This window comes from Mobula hypostoma, chromosome 24 (assembly GCF_963921235.1).
Source record: "Mobula hypostoma chromosome 24, sMobHyp1.1, whole genome shotgun sequence".
Classification (NCBI taxonomy): Eukaryota; Metazoa; Chordata; class Chondrichthyes; order Myliobatiformes; family Myliobatidae; genus Mobula; species Mobula hypostoma.
Window position 1 is genome coordinate 23,128,483 of NC_086120.1, and position 26,091 is coordinate 23,154,573.

Sequence of the window (26,091 nt, forward strand, 5' to 3'; positions counted from 1 at the left end):
GCTGCCGGCTACTGTAAATCTCTCTGGCAGTCGGCTGGTAGTTACAAATAAGAATGAAAGGGGAGCTGAGCGGAGTGCGCTGGGGAGAGGAGGTTACCTGGTTTAGGAGTAGGCTAATGGGGGTGGTAGCAGAGCTCTGATGGCTGGCATAGACTCAAAAGGGCGAATAACCTCCTTTTACGGCATTAGAACACACGAAATAAAATAATCCCTACGGTAGACGAAGGGAGGGGCGAACGCTGCCTCTTCCCAATTCTTCCACCATTCTATTCCGCACTTCCGTATAAAGGAAGCGCTCAATGCCGGGCGGTAGCACAGCAGGAGAATAAGGTCCGCCCCCCTGTCTGCCCCTGATTGGACGGATGACCCAGACGCTCAGGATCGCCTCCTTTCCTGTGGTCCTTCGAGCCATCAATCAGCATCCCCGCAGCCAGCGGGCTCGGCGACGGGAAATCCCGCCTCCCCGCGGCGGTGATTGGCGCGGCCCCGGAGGCTGGCCCCGCCCCGCCCGTCCCGGATTGGCCGCCGCGACGTTCTGTTTTGGAACGTTGCCGAGTGTCAGTGTAACAAATCGGCGGTGTTTCCGCTGTGGGAGAAGTCGACTCGATACAATGCGAGCGTGAATTAGGAGGAGGTTGAGGGAGAGGCAGCGGTGCACAAGCAACGCCATGGACAATCAGGTAGAGGCGCCGCAGGCCGGGCTGCAGCCCCGCTGGAAGCAGCACCCCCTCCCTACCCCTTTCCCCTGCCCTGTTGTCTCGCATGCATTTCGAGTCCCGATCCCTCGGGCCTCCTGCACAACCTCAGCGACGCGTACAGCACAGCGTGAAAGTGCACCGTGCTCACTGGTGGAATTTTGAAAAATCACCACCGGTTTCGTTTGGAAAGTTTTGTTTTATTTAAATCATAGACCAATGCAGCGAATCAAATGTTGTCGTCTTCTCAGCTAAACTACAAAGAGCTCTGCGATATGAATATAATCTATTTAGGTTTAGTTGACAGGTACATGGTTTGAAAATGCACTGTACTGTACATCTTTAAGGAAGGCCATTTACAGTCTCTGGAGCCAGGCTGAGAGATCCTGAATTTAATTATGTGTTTGAGGGTTGTAGGTTGAACATTTAAGAAAGGAAGCATTAAGCTTTTAAGATATCTGTTTCAATATTAAACTTTAAGGTTTGGAGATGGAGGAGTTGGGAATAATACAAAATTGAGGCAAGGATTTTTTCCTTCAGGAGGATCGCGACAAAAAAAATTAAAATAGCAATTACGTTTATATATATCAAAATCATATTGGAAAGCTATCAGCATACTGTCTTGTGCCCTTTAGGATATTAAAATTATTAATAGTAATCACTTTAAGCTATTTCATGAAGCCTTTTCAGGGGAATCTTGACGTACATATTGGGTGTTGAAGCATTGTCCATACAGGATTGCAAGATTGCTTTATGTCTTCTACATTAAAAAATGTTTTTTTGCTCAAAGCATTTTCAGCATCCTCATCTATTGGTATTCAACAAGTTGACACTCTTGCAATCCATTGAAATTTCCAAAACAATAAAAAAAAATCTGAGTTGTTTTACAAAGCAAACTTTGGTAGATGTGTAAATAGGCAGCTAATGTTTGGGTTTGGTACCTTTATGATTTTGAATTCTTAGCCATCATTTAACATTTCTAAGATAGTGTGTATGCTTGTGTAGGTTAGGACAATCATTAAACAGCACTGGCCGCTGGGAAGTTGATTGCTGTGACATTTTAAATTCTTTCCAGTACTGCGCAAACACATCTCCAGTTGGCGGTACTAATTTTACAAGGCGAAGCAGATTTGAATTTGGATCAAAGGGTTATATTTTCCTGCTTCTTTTGTAATATTGTCTGTGAAGATACTAATAACAGAAAACCAAGCAGCTTCATCATTTCTCTTGCATTTATTAAACATACATCCTTTTTTTTAAGAGCTCAAAATCAATGCCAGCTATGATAAGTAGAATATTTTCTGGGCAGTCATTTGATTTGAAGGATTTCTTCCTAGGTGAAATTGACTGTAATCAACTTGTGTGTTGTTAGCCTTGTGCTGTCTCACAGGGACCTACTAATGGTGCTGTAGTCTTTGCGTGAGATAACTGCTTCGATGTTTTTGATAATAGACTTGAAATAAAACCAATTTTCTTGTTTTCAAACAAAATTCTATTCTAAATTATAATGGCAGTTTTAGTTGCCTCTTCAAGTGGACAATCATTATTTTTGGACAAGGATAATGTCCATTAACAGTTTGGGGATTCTTCAGCCTGAATGTGTGGACACTCCATGGCTGCTTCTAGCTGATGTGTCCAGTAGAGATTGCTTAACTGAATTTTAAGCCAACCTGTTTTTTTAAAATGCCCCCTTTTATCAAATGGCAGTAAGGATTTAAGGATAGAATATTGAGTCTTGCTTAATGAAGTTTTAATTCAAGCCTTTCTGACAGTGCCTGAGCATATTTACTAAGCTGACAGTCCAGAGACTGTGGAGTGCTATACTAGAGATACCTTATTTTAGATGAGGTGTTAAACTAAGGCTCCATCTGCATTCGGCTCGCTCAACCGCTGACACGGTGTAAAGGTCCCATCATGTTATTTAAGATACTTGAAAGAATTTGAAGAGGTCCAATAATTATTCTTCAGCTAGCAGTTTGAAATAAATGAATTTGTTGTTTATTCCACTCCAGCCAGCAGGATCTTGCTATGTCTTTCTGTTATTTCTCTATATTACAATAAATATACTTTAAAAACATGTCATGAACCTCTTAGATGTACTGAAGTTCTGAATAGCACTGCAAGTCTGCCATCTTACAGTGCAAGTATTTTTTTTGATTTAGGTTCTGAAAATTTACATGGAGCCCAAGAAAATATGTCCAAAATTTCCATATATATGATACATATTAGTTAGAAGTGAGTGTTTATAGCTTCTAAAGATAATAGATTTAGTATTGGATTTTCAAATTGGATTACAGCTGGGTACAGATTTTAGATTTGATTTATGGAACAATATACAGTTTTAATAAACTATTCTGGAAAAATTAGATTATTTGCTAAAGAGATGGTGGTTTTGTGGGCATTTTTATTTACAAATGTAACCTTGCTGCAATACTAAATTGTAGAATCCTTTAGAATCTTTGTGTTATTAAGCATGTGTAATTTAGTGCTGTATGTTTGATTATATTCAGTTAGGTCTTCCAAAAGTCATGCCTGGGAGCAATTAGTTTCTGCAGACTTGTATGGGACCAGGAAATCTATAATAACCTGTAAAAGAATGTTTAAGATTCACTTCTCCCTCCCCCCCCCTTTTGTTTCAGTTTTCTTTCTTCAAATGAAGGCGTGCACCTAGAGTAAGATTTTAATTAAAAGTGAGATGTGTCATCACGCATGAATTTGCAACAGGATGTTTTTAGTGTTGCCAACATTTTGATGTAACGAACGTTAAACCAGGTTTGGGATTTTCGCCCATGGAGGATCCGGGTGACTGTTTATGTTGAAGCATTGTGTTTAATGTGAAGTGAGAGCTCTGGATTAAGCATGGGGGATTATTGGGAGGAAGAAGAAACAATTGTGTGGTTAAGGCGAATGTTATTAATGATCTCTGACAGCGTGGTAAAAGGACTGAAGAAATGGATTTGTGGACCTGTTCCAGGGAGTTTCAATCGGCTTTACACAAGGCATGTTGAGAGGTACCAGGTCTGTGTGTATGTAGTGTAGTTAGTCTGGATAAAGGAACCCCAATGGACCAGTCCTTGTGATTGAAAACTTTGACAAACTTTCATAGCTACACAGTGGAGAGTATCCCAACTTGTTGCGTCACAGCCTGGTATGGAAACAGCAATGCCCTGGAATGGAAAAGACTACAGGAAGTGGTGGACATGGCCCAGTCCAGGTGAAACCCTCCCTATTGAATACATTTACATGGAATGTTGCCACCAGAAGGCAGCATTCATTATCCAAGACATCCTCTCTCCAGGCCGTGTCCTCTTCTCTACCATTGGGCATGAGGCATAGAAATCTTTTATCACACAAACATGGCTAGGCAGCCTGGTGTTGTAGGATAATGATCGTTCAGGAACAGTTATTGCCTTATAACTGTCAGGCTCCTGATCTGGCATGTGCATCGTTTGATAATGAATTTACTTTGAGGAGTGAAGCAGCTGGTGCTGAATATATGCTTCACTCTCTTTAACTTCGGAGGACTCACAAACGAGAAACTTTCCAATTCTTGGTTTCAGAGGGATGAGGCAATATTGAAGAACAGTGGCCAAGTTTACTAAGGAGGCAGTGAGGCTGGGGTAGTTTGCTTCAAGGCTCAGTTTTGAGCCTTGGTTGAATTCCATGATCTTGGAAGATTTGTGTATGTATACCTCTTGGTCTACCTGTTCATGAACTTATTTGCTTGTATTTTGCTCCTTTACACAGTTCGTTTGTTTCCTCCTCAGCCTGTTTCTGTCCTGTTTGCTACAAATGAATCTTGTGTCATCTGCTTGCTTTACAGTTGTATCCTGTAGGAGCAGATGCTGCCATTTAACGTGCATCAAAAGGAGGAGTGGCTGCAATGGTCACTGGGGGGGGGGGGGAACAGCCTCTACGCTGCAAAGGAGTAACACCTCAGCGATGTCCTGGGTACTTTGTAGGGCACCTTCCATCTGGGTAGCCTCCAACCTGATGACATTCACATCAATTTCTCGAACTTCCGCTAATGCCCCCCTTCCCCCCCCCACCATTTCCCATTCCTGTTTCCTCCTGTCACCTTATCTCATTACCTGCCCATCACCTCCCTCTGGTGCTCCTCCCCCACCTTTCTTCCACGGTCTTGTGTCCTCTCCCATCAGATTCCCCCTTCTCCAGCCCTTTATCAGAAACAGAATCAGGTTTATTATCACCATCATGTTGTGAAATTTGTTAACTTAGCAGCAGCAGTTCAATGCAATATATAATATAGAAGAAGAAGAAAAAAAAATAAGTAAATCAACTACAGTATACGTGTATTGAATAGATTAAAAATCATGCAAAAACAGAAATAATCTATATTTAAAAAAAAGTAAGGCAATGTCCAAGGGTTCAATGTCCATTTAGGAATCGGATGGCAGAGGGGAAGAAGCTGTTCCTGAATCGCTGAGTGTGTGCCTGTGTGCCTTCAGGCTTCTGTATCTCCTACCTGATGGTAACAGTGAGAAAAGGGCATGCCCTGGGTGCTGGAGGTCCTTAATAATGGACACTGCCTTTCTGAGACACCGCTTCCTGAAGATGTCCTGGGTACCTTGTAGGCTAGTACCCAAGATGGGGCGGACTAAATTTACAACCCTCTGCAGCTTCTTTCGGTCCTGTGCAGTAGGCCCTCCATACCAGACAGTGATACAGCCTGTCAGAATGCTCTCCACGGTACATCTATAGAAGTTTTTGAGTGTTTTTGTTGACGTACCAAGGAAGTATAGTCGCTGTCTTGCCTTCTTTATAACTACATTGATGTGACCAGGTTAGGTCCTCAGAGATGTCTTTATCTCTTCACCGATCAACTTCCCAGCTCTTTACTTCGCCCCTTTCCTCTCTCCCAGTTTCACCTATCACCTGCTACCTTGTACTTCTTCCTCCCCTCCTTCCCCCCCCCCACCTTACTCTGACTTCTTTCTTTCCGGTCCGGATAAGGGTCTCGGCCTGAATCATCATTCCTGAATCACCATAGATGCTGCCTGGCCTGCTGAGTTCCTCCAGCATCTTGTGTGTGTCTGCGAAGGCATTGTTCACCACTTGTTCTCTGCAATCTTCCTACAAATAGAGGAGCTGAGAACTTTACTGAGAAGGTTTTGGGGATTGGGATTAGGAGGGATAAGACCTCAGTGGCATTTGAATGAGAAGATGGGCATTTTTCAAGTAAGGCTTTGACAGTAATGGGGTCAGCAAGACATGAGGACACAGGTGAATTAATATATTTAAACAAAAAATGCCGCAGATGCTGGAAATCTGAAATAAAGAGAAAACTGCTGGAAAACTCAGCAGATCGGGCAATAACTGTGTAAAACAAACAGTAAATGTTTCCATTCTGGAATCCTTTGACGGAACCGAGGACGAGAGAGAGAAACCAGTTGGGTAGCAGAACAGATGGTAGCAGTACACTACACAAGGAAACTTAAGTGCCACATTATTTCACCCAGTCAGAGAAGTTCCCCATGGAGATAGGAGTCTGCAGATATTGAATTCTGGAATGAAGTAAGATCAAACTCCTGGAGGTTAACAGGGCAGGCAGTATCTGCAGAGAGAAATGGACAGTGGACATTTTGGGCTGAGACCCCTCATCTGAAATTCCTTGCGCCTCATCCATTGCCCTCCCTCACCTTCTCTGCTACCTGGACTGGTTTGTTACTCTTTGTTAGTTCTCAAGTGGCGTCCCAGTCCCAAAATGTTACCTTTTCTTTTCTTCTCACGGTTGCTGACCGACCTGCTGGGGTTTTTCCAGCCTTTTTTCTGCTTTATTGTAGTGTCGATACAAGTGTCAGTCAGAGCTCCAGTAGTCTGCTTCCGTACTCCTGGGTCTTTAAGAAACAATCGCTGCATGTTTTGCGTGTTCCAAATTAAGGGATTTTCCACGTTTTCGTTATTTTGTGGGAAACTGCTGCTTTACTGCTTGATGCCAACAAAAAAATGTTGTTCCTGTCAGCTGTACTGTGGTTAGATCAGTGTGCAAATCCACTAATCAGATGGGACCTCAGTTTCTGCTGATTTTAGTGACAATGAAACCAGAGACTCTGGACCAATAAACAAGCGGTTGTGAACTTTGTGGTTTTGCTCTGAGTTGAGCTTGTTTACAGCATGGCAGCTCAAGCCCTTCGACTGAGACAAGTTGCCAGGTTGCTCAGTTGGTCTCTGCGATTGTTTGGTGCCCTCTGCAAATCTGGGCATTCGGAAAAGCACACAAAATGCCCGAGGAACTCAGCAGGCCAGGCAGCGTCTGTGGAGAAGAACCAAGATCTTATCAGGGTCTCGGCCCAATACGTCAGCTCTTTATTCTCAAACAAGAAAAGATCTGCAGATGCTGGAAATCCAAGCAACACACGCAAAATGCCTGAGGAACTCAGCAGACCAGGCAGTGTCTATGGAGAAGAACCAAGATCTTATCAGGGTCTCGGCCCAATATGTCAGCTCTTTATTCTTCTCTGAGCTGCTGAGTTCCTCCAGAATTTTGTGTGTGTTGGTCTGGATTTCCAGCACCTGCAGAATCTCTTGTGTTTGTTCACAGAAATGTTTGCTCTTAATATTTTAATAGCACGTGTTGTTTAATAGCAGGAGAGGTCTGGGGAAAATCTCAGTGAACGTAGGACTGATTTTAGCTGTCTTTTGATCAAAAGCCCACCAGCACTTGCTTCCCAAACCTCTCGATCAAGAATGGATATTTGTGCCAGAGTTCATTTGTGGGGTGTGGGTATGATGGAGGAGGGGAGGGTGAGTAAGTGAGTGGAGAAGAACAGGAAAATGGGAGGGGATAAAGATGAACAACTGACAGTGCCTCTACAGCAAGGTGGGATTACATGGCACTAGTTAACAATAAATTATCATCAGTTAGGGTTATTGGTGAAATCCAAAATTGGCACATGTGGTGATTGAACCCAGGCCTGCTACTGGTTTCCAGAGCACACGTCCACTGAACTACCAGGCAAAATAGCATGATGTCACTTAAATACTATCAGTGGGTCAGGCTGCGAGTCAACACTGCTCCTTATTTTGCTTTGGCTTTACATTCAAGCCCCTCGCAATCAGAGCCTGGAACAGGAATCCACTGTGATTGGATGGTAGCTGCCTTGGAAATGAAGCCAAATCAGTAACAGTTGTCTGGACTTTCTCAGAAAGCTCACGGAGAAGGTGGCTAACAGTGTGTGCAGGGAGTGGGGTGGCACAGGACGAAATAAAACTATAGTTGGTTGTGCTTTATATGGGGATGGGGGCAAGGCAGGTAATGTTTAAAGTAAATTTATTATCGTAGTACATATGTCACCATACACTACCCTCAGATTCCTTTTCTTGCCGGCATTCACAGAACAAGGGGCAATAAAATCAATGAAAAACTATGACCATGAATAATGAAAGCTAATGAAGAGCATTACTGAAAATATTTTTTAATGTATCAATCTGGCAGTTTTCATGACCATTTCCCTCCCCTTGTTAACCCCCAAATTACTGGATTTATTGAATTTGTTTTTCTCATTTGCTATGCTGTGATTTGAACCTCTAACCTTTGACTAAGATCCATTGTATCCCTTTATTGTTTTCACATCCAATCCAATTCTGGCATGTTTGCTACTCCCAATTTTTGGATTATATTGCCTGGGAAAATCTAAACTATGTTATCAAGTCCTGGCATTGTCACTAATTTCAGATTCTTTGTGCTTGCTGACCGATAAAGGCTGGGTTGAGCAAGAAGCTATTATTGGAAGAGTGTGCGGTCAGACATTGAAGTACCCTTTTAATCATGTTAACTTGGATACAGTGTGAAGTGTATTTTCCAACATCTGCTTTGGGGGAGATGTTGACCTTGGATATCATTGGTTACTGTATCTTTCTGGATCTGTCATTTGACTTTTGCCAGTTGACGATTTTCAGAGCTTTTTATAATAGAAGAGTTTTATAAAAGCTCTGAGACGCTGGTCCTGTTTAATATTAGTATACAACATGAAATTCTTACTCTTCTCAGACATCTACAGAAGAAAATCCTGAAGAACGAGTGACAGAAAAAACGTTAGAGACCCCAATGCTCCCCTCTCATACACAAACAGCATCAAAGCATCACCCCTCCCCTTTCCCCCACTTGTTCTAGTCCAGCTGTCCCCAACCACTGGGCCTTGGACCGGTACCGGGCCGCAAAGCGTGTGCTACCGGGCCGTGAGGAAACGATATGTGTCAGCTGCATCTTTCCTCATTCCCTGTCATGCACCGTTGAACTTGAACATGGGGTTGCCAACTGTCCCATATTTGCCGGGACATCCCGTATATTGGGCTAAATTGGTTTGTCCCATATGGGACCGCCCTTGTCCCGTATTTCCCCCGCTAAGGTAGAGTGTTCCTATGAAACACTCAGCTATGTGCGGAACCAAAGGAAATGGGGGAGATCTTAAATAGGTTTTTTGCGTCTGTATTTACTAAGGAAACTGGCATGAAGTCTGTGGAATTAAGGGAATCAAGTAGTGAGATCATGGAAACTGTACAGATTGAAAAGGAGGAGGTGCTTGCTGTCTTGAGGAAAATTAAAGTGGATAAATCCCCGGGACCTGACAGGGTGTTCCCTTGGACCTTGAAGGAGACTAGTGTTGAAATTGCGGGGGCCCTGGCAGAAATATTTAAAATGTCGCTGTCTACGGGTGAGGTGCCGGAGGATTGGAGAGTGGCTCATGTTGTTCCGTTGTTTAAAAAAGGATCGAAAAGTAATCCGGGAAATTATAGGCCGGTAAGTTTAACATCGGTAGTAGGTAAGTTATTGGAGGGAGTACTAAGAGACAGAATCTACAAGCATTTGGATAGACAGGGACTTATTAGGGAGAGTCAACATGGCTTTGTGCGTGGTAGGTCATGTTTGACCAATCTGTTGGAGTTTTTCGAGGAGGTTACCAGGAAAGTGGATGAAGGGAAGGCAGTGGATATTGTCTACATGGATTTCAGTAAGGCCTTTGACAAGTTCCCGCATGGGAGGTTAGTTAGGAAAATTCAGTCGCTAGGTATACATGGAGAGGTGGTAAATTGGATTAGACATTGGCTCAATGGAAGAAGCCAAAGAGTGGTAGTAGAGAATTGCTTCTCTGAGTGGAGGCCTGTGACTGCTGGTGTGCCACAGGGATTAGTGCTGGGTCCATTGTTATTTGTCATCTATATCAATGATCTGGATGATAATGTGGTAAATTGGATCAGCAAGTTTGCTGATGATACGAAGATTGGAGGTGTAGTAGACAGTAAGGAAGGTTTTCAGAGTCTGCAGAGGGACTTGGACCAGCTGGAAAAATGGGCTGAAAAATGGCAGATGAAGTTTAATACAGACAAGTGTGAGGTATTGCACGTTGGAAGGACAAACCAAGGTAGAACATACAGGGTTAATGGTAAGGCACTGAGGAGTGCAGTGGAACGGAGGGATCTGGGAATACAGATACAAAATTCCCTAAAAGTGGCGTCACAGGTAGATAGGGTCGTAAAGAGAGCTTTTGGTACATTGGCCTTTATTAATCAAAGTATTGAGTATAAGAGCTGGAATGTTATGATGAGGTTGTATAAGGCATTGGTGAGGCCAGATCTGGAGTATTGTGTTCAGTTTTGGTCACCAAATTACAGGAAGGATATAAATAAGGTTGAAAGAGTGCAGAGAAGGTTTACAAGGATGTTGCCGGGACTTGAGAAACTCAGTTACAGAGAAAGGTTGAATAGGTTAGGACTTTATTCCCTGGAGCGTAGAAGAATGAGGGGAGATTTGATAGAGGTATATAAAATTATGATGGGTATAGATAGAGAGAATGCAAGCAGGCTTTTTCCACTGAGGCAAGGGGAGAAAAAAAACAGAGGACATGGGTTAAGGGTGAGGGGGGAAATGTTTAAAGGGAACATTAGGGGGGACTTCTTCACACAGAGAGTGGTGGGAGTATGGAATGAGCTGCCAGATGAGGTGGTAAATACGGGTTCTTTTTTAACATTTAAGAATAAATTGGACAGATACATGGATGGGAGGTGTATGGAGGGATATGGTCCGTGTGCAGGCCAGTGGGACTAGGCAGAAAATGGTTTGGCACAGCCAAGAAGGGCCAAAAGGCCTTTTTTTGTGCTGTAGTTTCTATGGTTTGTATGGAAACCTCTCGTGCCAAAATGGCGTGACGTGAAGAAGCAATTACCATTAATTTATGTGGAAAAATTTTTTGAGCATTCCCAGACCCAAAATGACCTAACAAATCATACCAAATATAACATAAAACCAAAAATAACACTAACATATAGTAAAAGCAGGAATGATATGATAAATACACAGCCTATATAAAGTAGAAATAATGTATGTACGGTGTTGTCGGGAAGATGAAGGTAAAACCGATCTGTGGGGGGAAAATTCGGCACGTTAGCACATGCGCACATCACATGCGCACACAGGTGCCTGCGCAAGGCTTCATGGTCATGGTAGTCTTTCTGCGGTAAAGTGTCCCGTATTTGACTGCTATTTTTGTCCCTTATTTGGGAGTGAGAAAGTTGGCAACCCTAACTGGAAAGGTGTTGAGGTGAGTTTAACCCTACTTGAACACCCCCCCCCACCCCTGGGTCGGCCGGTCCGCAAGAATATTGTCAATATTAAACAGGTCTGTGGTGCAAAGCAGGTTAGGGACCCCTGTTCTAGTGGGAAGTATCAGCACCCACCACCAAGCAACCAGCAGCAAGCCCCCAAAGAGAGACCACGATCTTCAGTCCAACAAAAACCTTTGTTCCCCTAACAATCTGACATGCCACAGGCGCTCTCTCTCACCAACAAGGGACAGAGAGGTGTCGCCCCTTCCACAGCAAGACCAAGAAACAGCTTGCTGTTATGATGCGGCAGTCCATAGTGTTGCTTCTTCACTGAATTTTACTGGGCCGTTCAGTGATGATCTGATCCAGACTCTTGTCCATTTTCAGATACAAATCCAGACAGGACATTCATCTACTATTTAAGAATGATGAAATTAAACAGCACGTTCTTTGACACAGATGTCTGAGTTCCAGAAACTTTGAATTTTGTAGCTCCCAGGGATGAATTTTTTTCTCCCTTCTCACTTTCCCCCATTCTTGCAGAAAAGAGTTGCCTAAGAAAGCCACTAATTTAATACCCGGGGAATTGCATCACCTTTAGATAAATTTTCAGCTTTCTTTTAACACGCAAAACCTTACTTGCAAGCCGTCTAAAAGTCTCTAGAAGTTGCTTCTATTTTCAAAGTTCAAAGTAAGTTTATTTTAAAGTGCGTCTATGTCACCATATATTACCTTGAGATTAATTTTCTTGAAGGCGCTCTCAGTAGAAGAAAGAAATACAATAGAATCAGTGGGAATAAAAATACACATAAAGACTGGCAATCAACCAATGTGCAAAAGCAGACAAATTGCAAGTACAAAGTAGGCATAATAAACAGATAATACCAAGAACATGACTCCGTGAAAGTGCGGCCATGGGTTTGAGTGTGTGCATGAGAGGTAACTGGTTGAATGTTAATTTTGGCTTGTTTACAAGAGTTTGGTTTGAATAGTGGACCAGAAGCATGCACGCATAGAAAGCACGCTGGCTGTCTGCGAGGTCGTTGGATAGTCTGGTCTTTCTCCTCGGCAATGTTCTCTGAGTAATCGGGGAAACGGCTGGCAGGCTGACCGTGGTGGAGGCGTTGGGGTGCTGCAGTGCAAGGAGCGGTAGCAGTCTAATTTGATAGTTGCTTTCATCCTTTTGTTAGTAGAAGAGTACCGCACAGGAGGAGGCCATTCAGCCCTCTGCATTTTCCTGAACCAGCTAAAAAGCAAATGAAACACACCCAAACGCTCGTCCGTCCTACCTACCCAGTGTCCATACCCCTTCATCTTCCTTACATCCGTGTGCCTATCCAAACGCCTCTTAACGTATTTGCCTCTACTACCATACCAGGTTGTGCTTTTCAGGCCCCCTCCACTCTCACCCCCTTCTTGAACCTACCCTCTCTCACCTTCAATGCATGGCCTCTGGTATTAGACATCTCAACCTTAGGAGACAGATACTCCCTGTCTGCTCCATCTGTGCCTCTCATAATCTTATAAATCTCTGTCAGATCTCCCGTCAACCTCGGGTGCTCCAGAGAAAACAACCTGAGTTTATCCAGCCTCTCATGCTAGCAAGTGCCCTCTAAACCAGGCAGCATCCTGGTAAACCTCTTCTGCACCCTCTCCAAAGACTCAACATCCTTCTTATAGTGGGGCGACCACAACTGTATGCAGTACTCCAGATTTTTAGTGTACTTTACCATTACCTGCTTAAGTTTTCAGCTTTTTTAAATCTCATGCAATCCTCCTGTGACTCTTGCAATTGTTCTGTCTGACTTTTGATACTAGCAGTAGTATGTGATACGGACCAGAAGGTTAATTCAGATACTCCCTAAACTAGGAGCTTTTGGAGAGTGGTTTAATTTTAAGCTTTACCTTACTGAAATTCCTCCTGTGAGGAGACCATAAGACGTAGGAGCAGAATTACACCATTTGGCCCATCAAGTTTGCTCCACCATTCTACCATAGCTGATTTATCCCTTCCAATCCCATACTCCTGCTTTGATGCCCTGGCTAATCAAAATCCTATCAACCTCCACTTTAAATATACTCACTGACTTGTCCCACACAGCCATCTGTGGCAATGAATTCCAGATTTACATTCTGTAGTGTATTTGAGTTAAAGAAATTGCTCCTCAGCTCTGTTCTAATGGACGTCCCTCTATTTTGAAACTGTACCCTCTGGATCTAGATTTCCCCATGATAGGGAACTTCATGCCCACATCCACTCTATCTAGGCGTTTCAATATTCGACAGTATTTAATGAGATATCCCTCTTAATCTTCTAAACTCCAGTAAGCACAAGCCCAGAGCCATCAAACACTCCCCGACATTAACCCTTTCATTGCCAGGATCATTCTTGTGCACCTCCCCTGAACCCTCTCCAATGTCAGCACATTCTTTCCTAGACAATTGGCCCAAAGCTGCTCACAGTCCTTGCCTTGTAAGCCCTCAGCTTTACATCCTTGCTTTAATTTTCTGGGTCCTCTTAAACAGGAATGGTAACATTGCATTTGCCTTCAAGTGCCAGCTCAACTTGCAAGTTCACCTATGGGGAATCCTGCAAGAGGACTCCGAAGTCCCTGTGAATCTCTGATTTTTGAATTTTGAAAATAGTCCACACCTTTATTCCTTCTACCAAAGTGCATGCCTTTTTTGGATGCCTTTTCTATCTCGCGTTGTAATTTGTAGCCCTCATCCTGCTTACTGTTTGGAGGTCTGTAAATAACTCCCGTCAGGGTCTTGCCCACAAGGACACTACACCTTCTGATCCTATGTTACGTCTTTCTAAGCATTCGATTTCATTGTTTACCAACAGAGTCACCCCAGCCCTCTGCCTGCCTGCCTGTTCTTTGATAAAATGTGCATCCTTGGATGTGAAACTCCCAGCTATGATCTTCTCTCAGCCACGATAGTGACGCACTGAGAATCACTGAGTCGGAACACAGAATACTGGGGATGCACGGTCTCAGATATGAAATCCAATCATTCCCTTGTTTTATACTAAACATTGTCAGTGTACAGGACTCACTGAGTGTGTAATTTGTGAGGGTTTCTCAACCTTCCAAATGAGACAATTCCTTTAGTCAAGTTTCTACATTAATTTCCTGGTGGACGTTCTAGAATATTCTGAAAAGATTTGGTACCTGATTTGAACCTTGCTTCTTGGCAGTCTAGATGCTAGAAGTTCTGCTGTTACATTAGCAACTAGTATTACCGTATAAATTCAGTCCCTACAATGAGGATTATAGGGTGATTTCAGTCCCTCGCTGCTTGCTGCTTTTTAGGAGCTTTTGCAGGGCCTCTAATCTGTTTCTTCAGGAGTGACAACCATTGCACACTTAAGACAACCCAGGAAATGAGATGTTCTGAACATAACGCTTGATAGGGCAGCGCGCACAAATTGCTGGAGGAACTCAGCAGGACAGGCAGCATCTGTGGAAGTGAATAAACGGTTGACGTTTCAGACCGAGAACCTTCATCAGGACTGGAAACGGAGGGAGAAGGAGCCAGAATAAGAAGGTGGTGGTGGGGGTGGGTGGTGTGTTGGAGGGAAAGGGTAAAAGCTGGCAGGTGATAGGTGAAGCCACGTGAGGGGGGAAGGTGGGTGGGTTGGGGAAGGGGAATGAGTGAGAAGCTGGGAGGTGATGAGTGGAAGAAGTCAAGGGCTGAAGAAGGAATCTGATAGGAGAGGATAATGGACTAGGGGAGAAAGGGAATGAGGGATAGGGGCCTTTTATTAGGCAAATCCCTTGTTTAACTCTTTCATCTTCATTATCCCAGCTGTCCCGCCAACCCCTCAGATTTCCATCCAGTTCAAAACTGCACCCCACCTGCCACTTGCCTTCCCTCTTGGTTTTGATCCTGAACCCAGTGAATCTTTGGCTATCCAAACCCGCGATCCTGGCCTCTGCCTGGCAGTACTCCCCTCAGTGGAAAATGTACAATACCTGTTCAGGGGGAGAGCTTGTGACCACAGTAGTCACTGGTACACTCGAATCTTTGGTGCAGAAATGTGTCCTTTTTAGCCAAGGTTGTGAAAGACTGATTAGCCAGCCATGACCTCATTGTTTATGAGGCAATTGGTTACTGCAGTTGCCAGGATGTTAATTGACCATACCTCGTAGCTGGCTATAAAGCATCTTCCTGAGGAAATGAAAGGGCAGCGATGGACTGGTAATTACTTTTCTCTGATTTGCATTCCCTGCCTTGCCGTCATTCATTTGTTTGTGTATTATTTAGAAGGTTTTCTAATAAAAGGCATGGTTATTTTGTTCAAAGCAATCAGAGAACACCATGTTCTTGTTTTCTTCAATGTGATACACAGCACTTATCTGTTGTAGTTGTCTCTGGTGGATGAGTTTAAGCAGTGTGCGATTGCAAGGTATTTGACTGCATGGGCTGGGGAGGGAAGGGACAGTGAGGTGCCATATCTGGTGTTTCTTCTCTTGCATGTTGTACAGGGGATTCTGGTTAATTGGGGCAGCCGCTTATTTGGTATAACATTTTTTTAAAAAACAAAAACTAATCGAGGAAGTGCCTGGGATTCCCTTCAAGAGCAGGACACAAAAAATTGCTGGAGGAACTCAGCAGGTCACACAGCATCTATGGAAATGAATAAGCAGTCGATTTTTCAGACTGGCACCCTCCATCAGGACTAGAAAGGAAGGGGGGAAGAAGCAAGAAAAAGAAGCTGGAGTTGTTTATTTGGAACACTTTGCTGCTTAATTGGGACAGGAGGGGGTGGCACAGTGGTTTCTAACTAGCCTCAGTCATGTGCACTTGCATGTCTGTTAGATACTACACTGTGTAACACAGAAAATGCTGGAGGAACTCAGCAGGCCAGGCAGCATCTGTGAAAAGAGTACAGTCAATGTTTCAGCCTGAAACAGGGTTTCAGTCCAAAATGTCGACTGTACTCTTCCTAGACGCTGCCTGGCCTGCTGAGTTCCTCCAGTATTTTGTGTATGTTGCTCAGATTTCCAGCATCTACAGATTTTCTCTTGTTCGTGATGAGGTACTACACCGTGTGTAGGCACGTGGCCAAGTGGTTAAGGCATTGGACTAGCTACCTGAAGGTCGTGAGTTCGAGCCCCAGCCGAGGGAACGTGTTTGTGTCCTTGAGCAAGGCACTTAATCACACCTTGCTGTGTGACGACACTGGTGCCAAGCTGTATGGGTCCTAATGCCCTTCCCTTGGACACCATCGGTGTCGTGGAGAGGGGAGACTTGCAGCATGGGCAACTGCCGGTCTTCCATACAACCTTGCCCTGGAGAGTGAAGACTTTCCAGGCGCAGATCCATGGTCTCGCAAGACTACGCCGTGTTTAGAGTAAACAGTTTTTAAGTAGCACCAATTGTGAGTGTTTGTATTTTTTTTTAAAAAGGAGTGATTTTTTTTTGCCACTGAAGTTGGTGAGAAGTAAGCAGGAAGGCAATTCAGAATGGTTTTGCTCATTGTGGTTTGAAGTGTTCTGGCTCGGTGATGCCAGAAACGGCCAGGAGTGAAAATGGAACGATTTCACTACTTCAACAAGTTTGGACCTATGAAGAATTTAAAGGTACCGACAATCATCTTGAATGTTACAATGAAAGTGAAGATTTGGAGGATGTGGTCGTGAGAAGTATCGGATGAAGACAGTCCATTATCTGCACTAGGTGTCTGTGCTGCTTCTGTTCCATTACAGTCAATCAGAAGAACACTGAATATACATTTTTGTATTTTAGTAGCAATGGTAGTGTTCTAATTTGTTCTGTATTTCATTTAAATACATAATTTGTATCTCAGTTAAATAGTTTGACTTTTTAACTATTTTCATGAAACTTTGTCTGATTAGGGCAGCTGCTTAATTGAGTGAACATGTACTGGTCCTGATGTGCCCCAACTAACCTGAATCCAATGTATATAATCCATTACCTTTAACTGGCAGCAGAGTGGCTTTCTTGTTCCAGGTTTAAAAAATTCCTGTTATTCCATCTGGCTGAGAATTGGTGAGGCTTGACTTGGAAAATTCAGGCCACACCATATCTGCATAGCTCATCAAGCTCTAGAAGTCATGTTGTTGTTTCAGTCTGCACCTCGTCGTGCAACCTTGTCGTTTCTTTAGCATTTGTTTTTTTTTACGAGGCCGAGTTGCTAGCTCGACGCTTAACCCAGCACTGATGGAATGCGTGCAAGGAGCCGGCCGGATTCAATCCCGGGACTGCTCATCTCGAAGTCCGCTACACCATTGGCTGGCTGTCTTGAAGTACAACACACACAAAAAGCAGTCAGGCGGCATCTGTGGAGAGGAATAAACAGCTGAAGTTTCAGGCAGAGACCCTTCAGGACTGGAAAGGAAGGGGGAACGAGGCCACAATAAGATGGTGTGGGGGGTGGGGGGAAGGAGTGCAGGCTGAAGAATGATAGGTAAAGCCAGATGAGAGAGAAGAGGGGAGAATAAAGTGGTAGTGAGGGAAAAAAATTGTTCCATCTGTGAAGAAAGGATTGCATAAATATTTCAAGCGGAGGAAATGACAGAAGGGGGCAGTAGGTTTAGGATTGGTTGCTTTGAACCGGAATAGCAATAAGCTAAAAGACACCAGCCAGTGTTATAATCCTTCATAGTGCCATCTTAAGCAAAAGTGGCGTCATGTTTGCTGAGCCAAGTTTCCACGAATATAAAAATATCTGTGACCTTCTGTGTCCCTGAAATTTGTAAAATATTAATTGTTCTTCCCAGTAACACCAATCTGAACCATTGCCTGTTTTACCACATCTTCTGGCTCAAGTCGGTACTGGTATATTTATCAATCAGCCCACTGGATTAACATGGTGGCCCCTATTCTTCAATTTTATTCATTAAAAGAATTTTTCGGACAGGTTTGTTGCTGGGAAGTGTCAATTTACTGTTGTACTCATCTTAACTTTGTACTATTTCAGTAATGTCCCACTAAGGCAACCACTTGCCCTGTTTTAACTGCTCATAATTGTGAAAAATCATACAATATATCCCTTCGGTTTTTGAAATACTAATTGAGACTTTTATCACTTAAAATCTCTTTATACAACTGAAACCACCTACTACTTCCCCCCACCCAATTCCTATGCCACAGATATCCGATGAGTAGCTTCAATTTATGAAGTTATTTTTTCCACTGCTTTTGTATCTTTATAATGGGGTGCCCAACAGAATACTGCAATATGCTTAAAGTAACGTCTTGCGTAAAATTAAGGTTACATTTTTATTTTTGTGCTCAAGGCTCTTTAAGTCCAGTTAAATTCTGTGTTGCCGTAGGCACCAGTGCCGCCAAATTTAATCTATATATCCGCATGCCACAACCAATCCATTTTGACGTGAGTTTCCTCCGCCTGCTTGAGAACACCTGGCACTTCAACATGGTAGTGCAGCAGTTAGCGTGCATTTTACAGTACCAGCTACCTGGGTTCATTTCTGGCCACTGTGAGGAATTTGTACGTAGAGCCCGTGACTGCATGGGTTTTGTCCAGCTGTTCGGGTTTCCTCTCGCAGTCCGGGTTGGTAGGTTGTTTGGTCATTGTAAATTGTCCCGTGATTACGCTGGCGTTAAATCGGCGGGATTGCTGGGCGGTGCAGCTCGAAGAGCCTGTTCCATGTTGTATCTCAAAACCTTTTGCTCAATAGGTGCCTATTGGTCTCCGATTTAAAAACCAATTGACTAAGCTTCAGTACCTGACAGCAGGGGAGAGTCTGAAGGTCTCCCATCTTAGCTGGTCGTCTTAGTTCTTAATATAGTTGACAAGTGCAATTGCTCGTCGCACATGATATTCTCCTAAAGAAGGGGTTTCCAACCTTTTTTATGCCATGGACCAATACCATTAAGCAAGGGGTCCGTGAACCGCAGGGTGGGAACCCCTGTCCTAAAGAATTATTTTCTTAATGGAGAACGCCTGTGCGTGACTGTATCTAATGCGGGGAAGCTGATGCATTGGCGGCCACCACACAGTCCTTGACACATCGAGGTCATGGTCCAGTGGCGTGGAATGCAGGTTGACTGGGCCTTCCTCCGCCTTTACTGCCATTCAGATGTGTCGTCGTCTTCTGCCAGCTCCACCGTTGAGGTCTAGTTTGGATCGCTGTTTGTCCGCAACCTGCCCCATGGGCGCCCCTCCTAGGAGGCTAAGCTCCAGACAGCATCGCGCTTGGGATCTCAGGATCTCTCAAACCTCTCCAGCACAACAAGGTGGGAATCCTCGGAGAAGGATATTGTTGACTGAAGACCTGACGGACCCCTCTCTCCTTTATCAGTACCCTCTTTTCAGTTAATATTTGATATTTGTTTCTTTAATTTTCTGAATTCCAGGGACTGCAAGGTTACTTTTGTGTAATTACTTCTTGCAATCAGGAAGCATTAATTTATGGAATAACATAGTACAGACCACATGAATCTATGAAACAAGATTCCTGAAATAGAACCTGAAAGTGTAGGATAGGTGATCAATAGCTTGGAAAAACAGGTGATATTTTAGAGTGTTTAAAGAGAAAAGGAGCATCACAAAAAGTGCTGGATGAACTCGGTCAGGCAGCATGTGTGGAGGAAAATGGACAGTTAGTGTTTTGGGTTGAGTTCCTCCTTTGGGATTGGAAAGGGGGGAGTTATAAAGGTGGAGGAAGGTGTGGGCCAAGGGCTGGCAGGTGGTTGGTGAATCCAGGTGATGGGATTCATAGAATCTCAACCACCCTTCTCGCCACCTGTTTCTCCTCTTTCTTTCCAGTCCCAATGAACGATTTCAACCCAAAACCTTAGCTGTCCATTTCTTTCACTGATGACTCGCTGAGTTCCTCTTGTGCTTTCCTTTTGTTGCTCCAGATTCCACACTCTCTCGTGCCCCTCTAAAAAGAAAAGGGAAGTGCTTAAGGAGCAAAGTTTAGACCTTGTGGTCCAGATGACTGATGACCTTGCCACCAGCGGTGAGGCAATGACAGATCAACCATCCACAGAAGGCCAGAGATGGGAGAGTGTACCTAGAACAGGATTCTGATACTGGAGGTAGCTTCGGGATACTGAGAGCATGGCTGAGCAAAAGTACCTGGCACTCATAATCAGGAGTCAATCTAGGTCTGTGAATGAGATGAGACTTCCTTCCTAGCATGTTGTACCAGATGGTCAGCCATTCTTATCTGGCGCGTAGTGGCGGGATTGGTCTCCTTTCAGATTAACCGGGTCACGATATGAACGTTCCTGACTCGACCCTTGTTTTTCATGAGGCCGAGTGGCTAGCTCGACGCTCAACCTGGCACGGATGGAAAGCGTGCTCGGGGGTTGACCTAACTTGGATTCGAACTCGGGAACCTTCGCTCCGAAGTCCGGCGCTGATGCCACTGCGCCTCCAGCCGGCGACATGAGACTGTAGATGCTTATGCAGGGGTTCCCAACCTCCTTTATGCCTAGGACCAAAACCATTAAGCAAGACGTCCATGGACCCCGGGTTGGGAATCCTTTTGCTCTAGAGCAGGGGTCAGCAACCTTTTTGCCTCTGTGGGCTGGATCATGTATTAATAAGCGGACGGTGGGCCAGATAAATGCCATAAAAAAACTTGAAATATCTGAATTATTCATTTAAATACATCTAGTTATGTTTTGCCTCAAATTAATAAATAACACTCATGCTAGAAAATCATTTGTGCTTAACCAAGGATGCCAATTAGTAATCAAAGAACTCAGTTTAGTTTTTCTGTCCCACCATTGCTGGTGCCCCATCAGTTGTGATGCCAATTAGCTTCGACACATTAAGTTTCATTTCTGACATCATTTTCAACAAAGCTTCAAAAATGTCTGCTCCAGTAACTGTGTCCTTCATAGGAATTAATTGAATAAACTCTGCAAAAATTTGAAAAGTTGAGGTCACTCCTCGCACAAACACTGCAAGTTGAGCAGTGTCTCTCAAGTCTGTACTCTCATCAAGCACAATTGAAAAAAAATGCAGTTCGTTGCAGGCATCCCTTAAACAACATCTGCTGACATTTCTTCAACTTGCCCTGTGATCGTTCTTGCTGACAGGCTGATAGATGCAAATTAAGATTTCTTTTCAGGACAAACAATATCCACCACTGCCAGTAAACATTCTTTGACAAACTCTCTATTTGTAAAAGGCTTCATCTTTTCTGCAATAAGTTTTGAGACTTCGTAGCTGACGGGTATTTCCTTAATTTTCGCTGCTTTCTCGGCGCTCAGTGTCTACCTTCCTGCGTTTTGCATTCATTGCCATTGGAATTTTTTTCTTTGATTTTATTTCGAAACGAGTTATTCAACAAGTATCGTAGCACATGGAAATATCTGGATATTTAACGTGGATTTCTTGTTAAAACACAATGACGCTGTTTCTGTTTACAAATTTGAGTGATCCCATCTGAAAACCTGCGTGTGCACAGAGAGTATCTCATACATATTAATAAGGTAGTCTGCCTTCCCGTTGTTCGTATATACCAGTGTTTGGTTAAGAACAAAACGGAACCTGGAGCCAGTATAACAAGACGCCATGCATGTCCATCAGTGTGGTCGCATGAAACACTCAGAATAAGGAAAAATCGCTCACGGGCCGGATAAGCATAGTATCCCATTTGCTTGCGGATCGGTCAAATACCATTGGCCCGCGGGCCGTAGGTTGCCTACCTTTGCTCTAGAGCAAAAACAAACTGCTGGATGAACTTGGTGGGTCAGTCAACATCTGTGGAGACAGAGGTGTGATCACTGCCCTCAGCCTGAAGCATCTCTCCATAGATGCTGCCTGACCTGCTGAGTTTCTCCAGCATTGTGTGTGTGTGTGTGTTGCTGCGGGGTGGTTTGTTTGAATTCTGATAAAGCAGGAATGTCGGGAAGGATGGCCTGGATAGGCAAGTCCAGAGATGGAGTGGCACGGATGAGGACTGCAGTAGTAGATAGGAGTGTTGACACCCGTTGCTGGGGCAGTAGACTGGGGTGGGGGTGCTTTATTTGTAATGCTCAGGGTCACATGGTGATAAGATTGCACCCCAGGCTGTGGCTGGCAGGGTGAAAGAGTCGTAACAATACATTTGGCCTTCCTAATATTTAACTGGCAGTTTTCCTGTCTCCCAGTCAAAGATTACTTTCTATTTCTAAGATTGTTTTACTTCCTGGGAGAGGTCTTGCTTGAAGCTTGCAAATTTTTATTTGTAAGCATCAGGCATTCTCTGCTTATTCCTGTCGGGTATGATTTTTACCTCCATTTTACTTGAATCGCCGTTGACCTTGAACCCTCCAGCTTCGTACCATCTCTTGAGAAGTTTGGTTTGCACGAGCTCGGATGAAAGCCAGAGGTGTGTGGGTGGTCCCTTGGACTGGTCAAGGAAACAGTGTCATTGTAGGAGACAGTTGTTTGTAAGTGCAAGCCCTTTCAAGGATTCTGTGCTTGTTAACTTGGTGTTCCTTCTTCGATAGGCCCACAGGCGGCTACTGCTTGCTTTGGAGGACAGATACCTCAGATTGATTTAGTGTGTGAGGTCTGTGACTGTAATTGTTGTATTAGACAGGTGTTCAGCCAGAAGATTAATTTAATTATTAGAAAATTATAAGGCTGTTTACATTAGAGATTGAATTCACAGCTGAAGTTATGTGAGCAAACATCTTTGGAATGCTGGAAAAAGCTATCCATGTGGATTAGATATCTTATTTACTCTTTGTTTTGGCATCTTTTCAAAGAAGAAAAAAACGAGGGTCATTTCAGGGACCTTGTAGAAACATGCATTAGTGGAAGAACCTTATTTCAGGGACCACTTTTTTTTCCATAAGATAAGAGATTGCTAATAAATTAGTTGAAAACTTCAATCTTTCTTGAACTTTGATAATGAATGACCCTGTTCGCTGTTCTGTGACGTTCGCTGGTCCTGGTTCACCTACTGAAGCCAGGAGGCGGTCTAGGAGTCATCTGCGTTCAAGATTTCCCCAGGGGTTCAACCTGCATTCATTCAGCTATTGGGTGGCTGAAGGCTACAGCTGCTGCTTGTAGGGGTGGGGGTTGCTTCTCAGAGATGGTGAATCAAAGTATCAGAGTTAATTTATTATCACAGTGCATATCCGTCACGATATACTACCCTGAGATTCATTTTCTTGCAAGCATTCACAGTAGAACAAAGAATTACAAGAGTCGATGGAAAAACTTCACACAAAGACTGTGCAAATATATATTTTAAAAAATAAGTAAATAAATAGTACTGAGAGCGTGTAGAATCCTTGAAAGTGAGTCCTTAGTTTGTGGACTCAGTTTAGAGTTGAGGTTATTCAGGGGTCTGGTGGTTGAGGGGTAATAACTGTTTTTGAACCTGGTGGTGTGGCACCTGAGGCTCCTGTACCTCCTTCCAGATGGCAGCAGCGAGAGGAGAGCATGGCCTGGACGGTGAATGCTGCTTTCTTGTGCCAGCGCTCCTTGTAGATGTGCTCATTGCTCGGGAAGGATTTTCCTGTGCTGGGCTGGGCTGTCTCCACCCCTTTTTGTAGGCTTTACGCATAAGGTCCCAGAAATGTGAGTGCAATAAGCTAACACGTCAGAGCGCTAGGGCTCAGGATTGAACCCAGGTCACGGGAACCGTGAGGCAACAGCCCTCTAATCTGCACCACTGCGTCAGGAAGAGACAGTGGCATTCCCGAGCTTCGTGCTGCAGTACCGTCTGAACTTTAATTTTCAAGTCAAGTCACCTTTTATTGTCACTTCGACCAAAGCTGCTGGTACAGTACAGAGTAAAAATGAGACGATGTTTTTCAGGACCATGGAGCTACATGAAACAATACAAAAACTACACTGAACTACATAAAACAACACAAAAACCACACTAGACTACAGGCCTACCCAGGACTGCACATTTTCAAAGAACAATAGAAAATGGCAATGCGGGTCGACAGTTCAGTTTGTTATGCCTAGCAGCAGAAAGAAAGGATCAGTCCATCCTTCATGTGCCTTGTCAGTAATCTTGCAGCTCATGGTGTTTTTTTCAAATACTTTTTAAATGTGATGAGGTTTTCTGTCTCCGGCTCCCTTTTAGGCAAAGAGCTCCTAGGTTTCTTCAGTATCAATAAGTATCATAACTGGGTCAATCTTGCCCCACTAACTTAGATCTAGCCTGGTGCATTCTGTGTCTGTCTTGCACGTAGTTATTATGCACATAGGAAGTAGGCAGCCATCGGTCCCAGGAGATCATGGGTTTGTGCCTCCGGTGGACTGTGTCCTCTCCAGGGCGCAAGCCTGGGTGGGAAGATTTGAAGAACCGGTTGTTGCCCATACCACGGGTCCCCCTCTCCACGTCACTGATATAGTCCAAGGGAAGGAGAAGTGCCAGTACAGCTTGGCACCAGTGTCATCACAGAGGTTGCCAGAGTGAAGTTGTAAACAACATCAAACTGCCCTAGGGTCCCCGGCTCCAGATTTCTTCCTCAGGGTTTACTCCTGAAGCCTTTCCCATGGGTGTGTATGGCCACAAGGCAGTGGAGGTTTAAAATCAGAGTTTTCCTTCTCCGAGACGGGCTGCTGTCCAAGGCTGACGAACCTCACCTGCCCGAAGCAACTGGTTTTGAGGTGCCACTGGTCTGCCTTTGCCCCTTCTCTTGTCAGTAGAGACAGTTCCACCGGGCCTGGTAGCTAAGCCACACATGAAGGCCAAGAGATGGACTTGGTTGTCAGAGGCTGTGAGAGAGGCACGCCATTTGGAGCACTTTATAGGTAGTGGGAGCTTATCCCCACTACCACCCCCCCCCCAGCTATGACAACCTTAGGAACCTATGCATGTAATTACCCCGAATAATTTTCTGGTTCAAGGCAAGAAGCACTAAAAAATACCTCAAAATTAATATAGTCAAGGCAGTGAATTCTGTCTGTTTCTAACCACAAGAGGCTTCCTCACAGTTAATAGAATTTATTTAAAGGACTATCCTTTTAGTCCCCTAGGCTTAGCACTTTACAACAGAGACTGCTTTTCCATCCGCTATCAGAAAATGTTGGAAACACTTAACAGGTCAGGCAGCATTGGTGGAAGAAAGAAATCAAGTTGGCATTTTGTGTACAAAATGCTTGATCAGAACTGGTAAAGAAAGGAAATGGTTAGTTTTAATTTGCAGAGAAGATGAGGGGGAGATGGACTAGGGTTCTAAATCTGCCTGACCTGTTTGCAATTCCTTGTGTGTTGCTCTGGATTTCCAGCTCCTGCAGAACCTCTTGTGGTTTAGTGTGGAGATCACTTCCCCTCCACTATTTTGCCCCTGTAACAGAGCAGATTTCATCTGACGACAACAGTATTGTACAGTCCAGTCCATCCCATCGGCCAGTTTGGCTCTGAAATAATAGACCTGGGTTTTTTTTTATTAAACAGTTGGTTAATTAAATTTGTAAATAATAAAAGCACTGATTCTGTTTGTGTTCTGAAAATTGGGACGGTCTTGGAGAGCTGTATAAAAATACACACAGTGCTTTTCCCAGATATCAAAGAACTAGAGGGTATAGGTTTCAGTTGAGAGGGGAGAGATTTAATAGGAACCAGCTTTTTAAACTATAGACACAAGGAAATCTGCAGATGCTGGAAATTCAAGCAACACACACAAAATGCTGGTGGAATGCAGCAGGCCAGACAGCATCCATAGGAAGAAGCACCGTTGACATTTCGGGCCGAGACCCTTCGTCAGGACTAACAGAAAAAAGTGATAGTAAGAGACTTGAAAGTGGGAGGGGGAGGGGGAGATCCAAAATGTCAGGGGAAGACAGGAGGGGGAGGGATGGAGCTAAGAGCTGGAAAGTTGATTGGCAAAAGGGATACAAGGCTGGAGAAGGGAGAGGATCATG

At 44.0% G+C, this 26,091-nt stretch overlaps 1 protein-coding gene across 2 annotated transcripts in view; it reads left to right on the forward strand.

The window, feature by feature from the left end:
- The first annotated feature begins 556 nt into the window (after positions 1-556).
- The window catches only part of LOC134337179 (protein ENL-like), a 134,999-nt gene continuing 109,464 nt past the window's right edge, over positions 557-26,091 (forward strand). For both annotated transcript variants that reach the window (XM_063032008.1, XM_063032009.1), the window contains exon 1: positions 557-680. Coding sequence is in view for 1 of the 2 variants with exons in the window: in XM_063032009.1 (XP_062888079.1) it covers positions 669-680 (12 nt within the window). In the remaining variant the exon portion in view is untranslated. The remainder of the gene's footprint in view (positions 681-26,091) is intronic.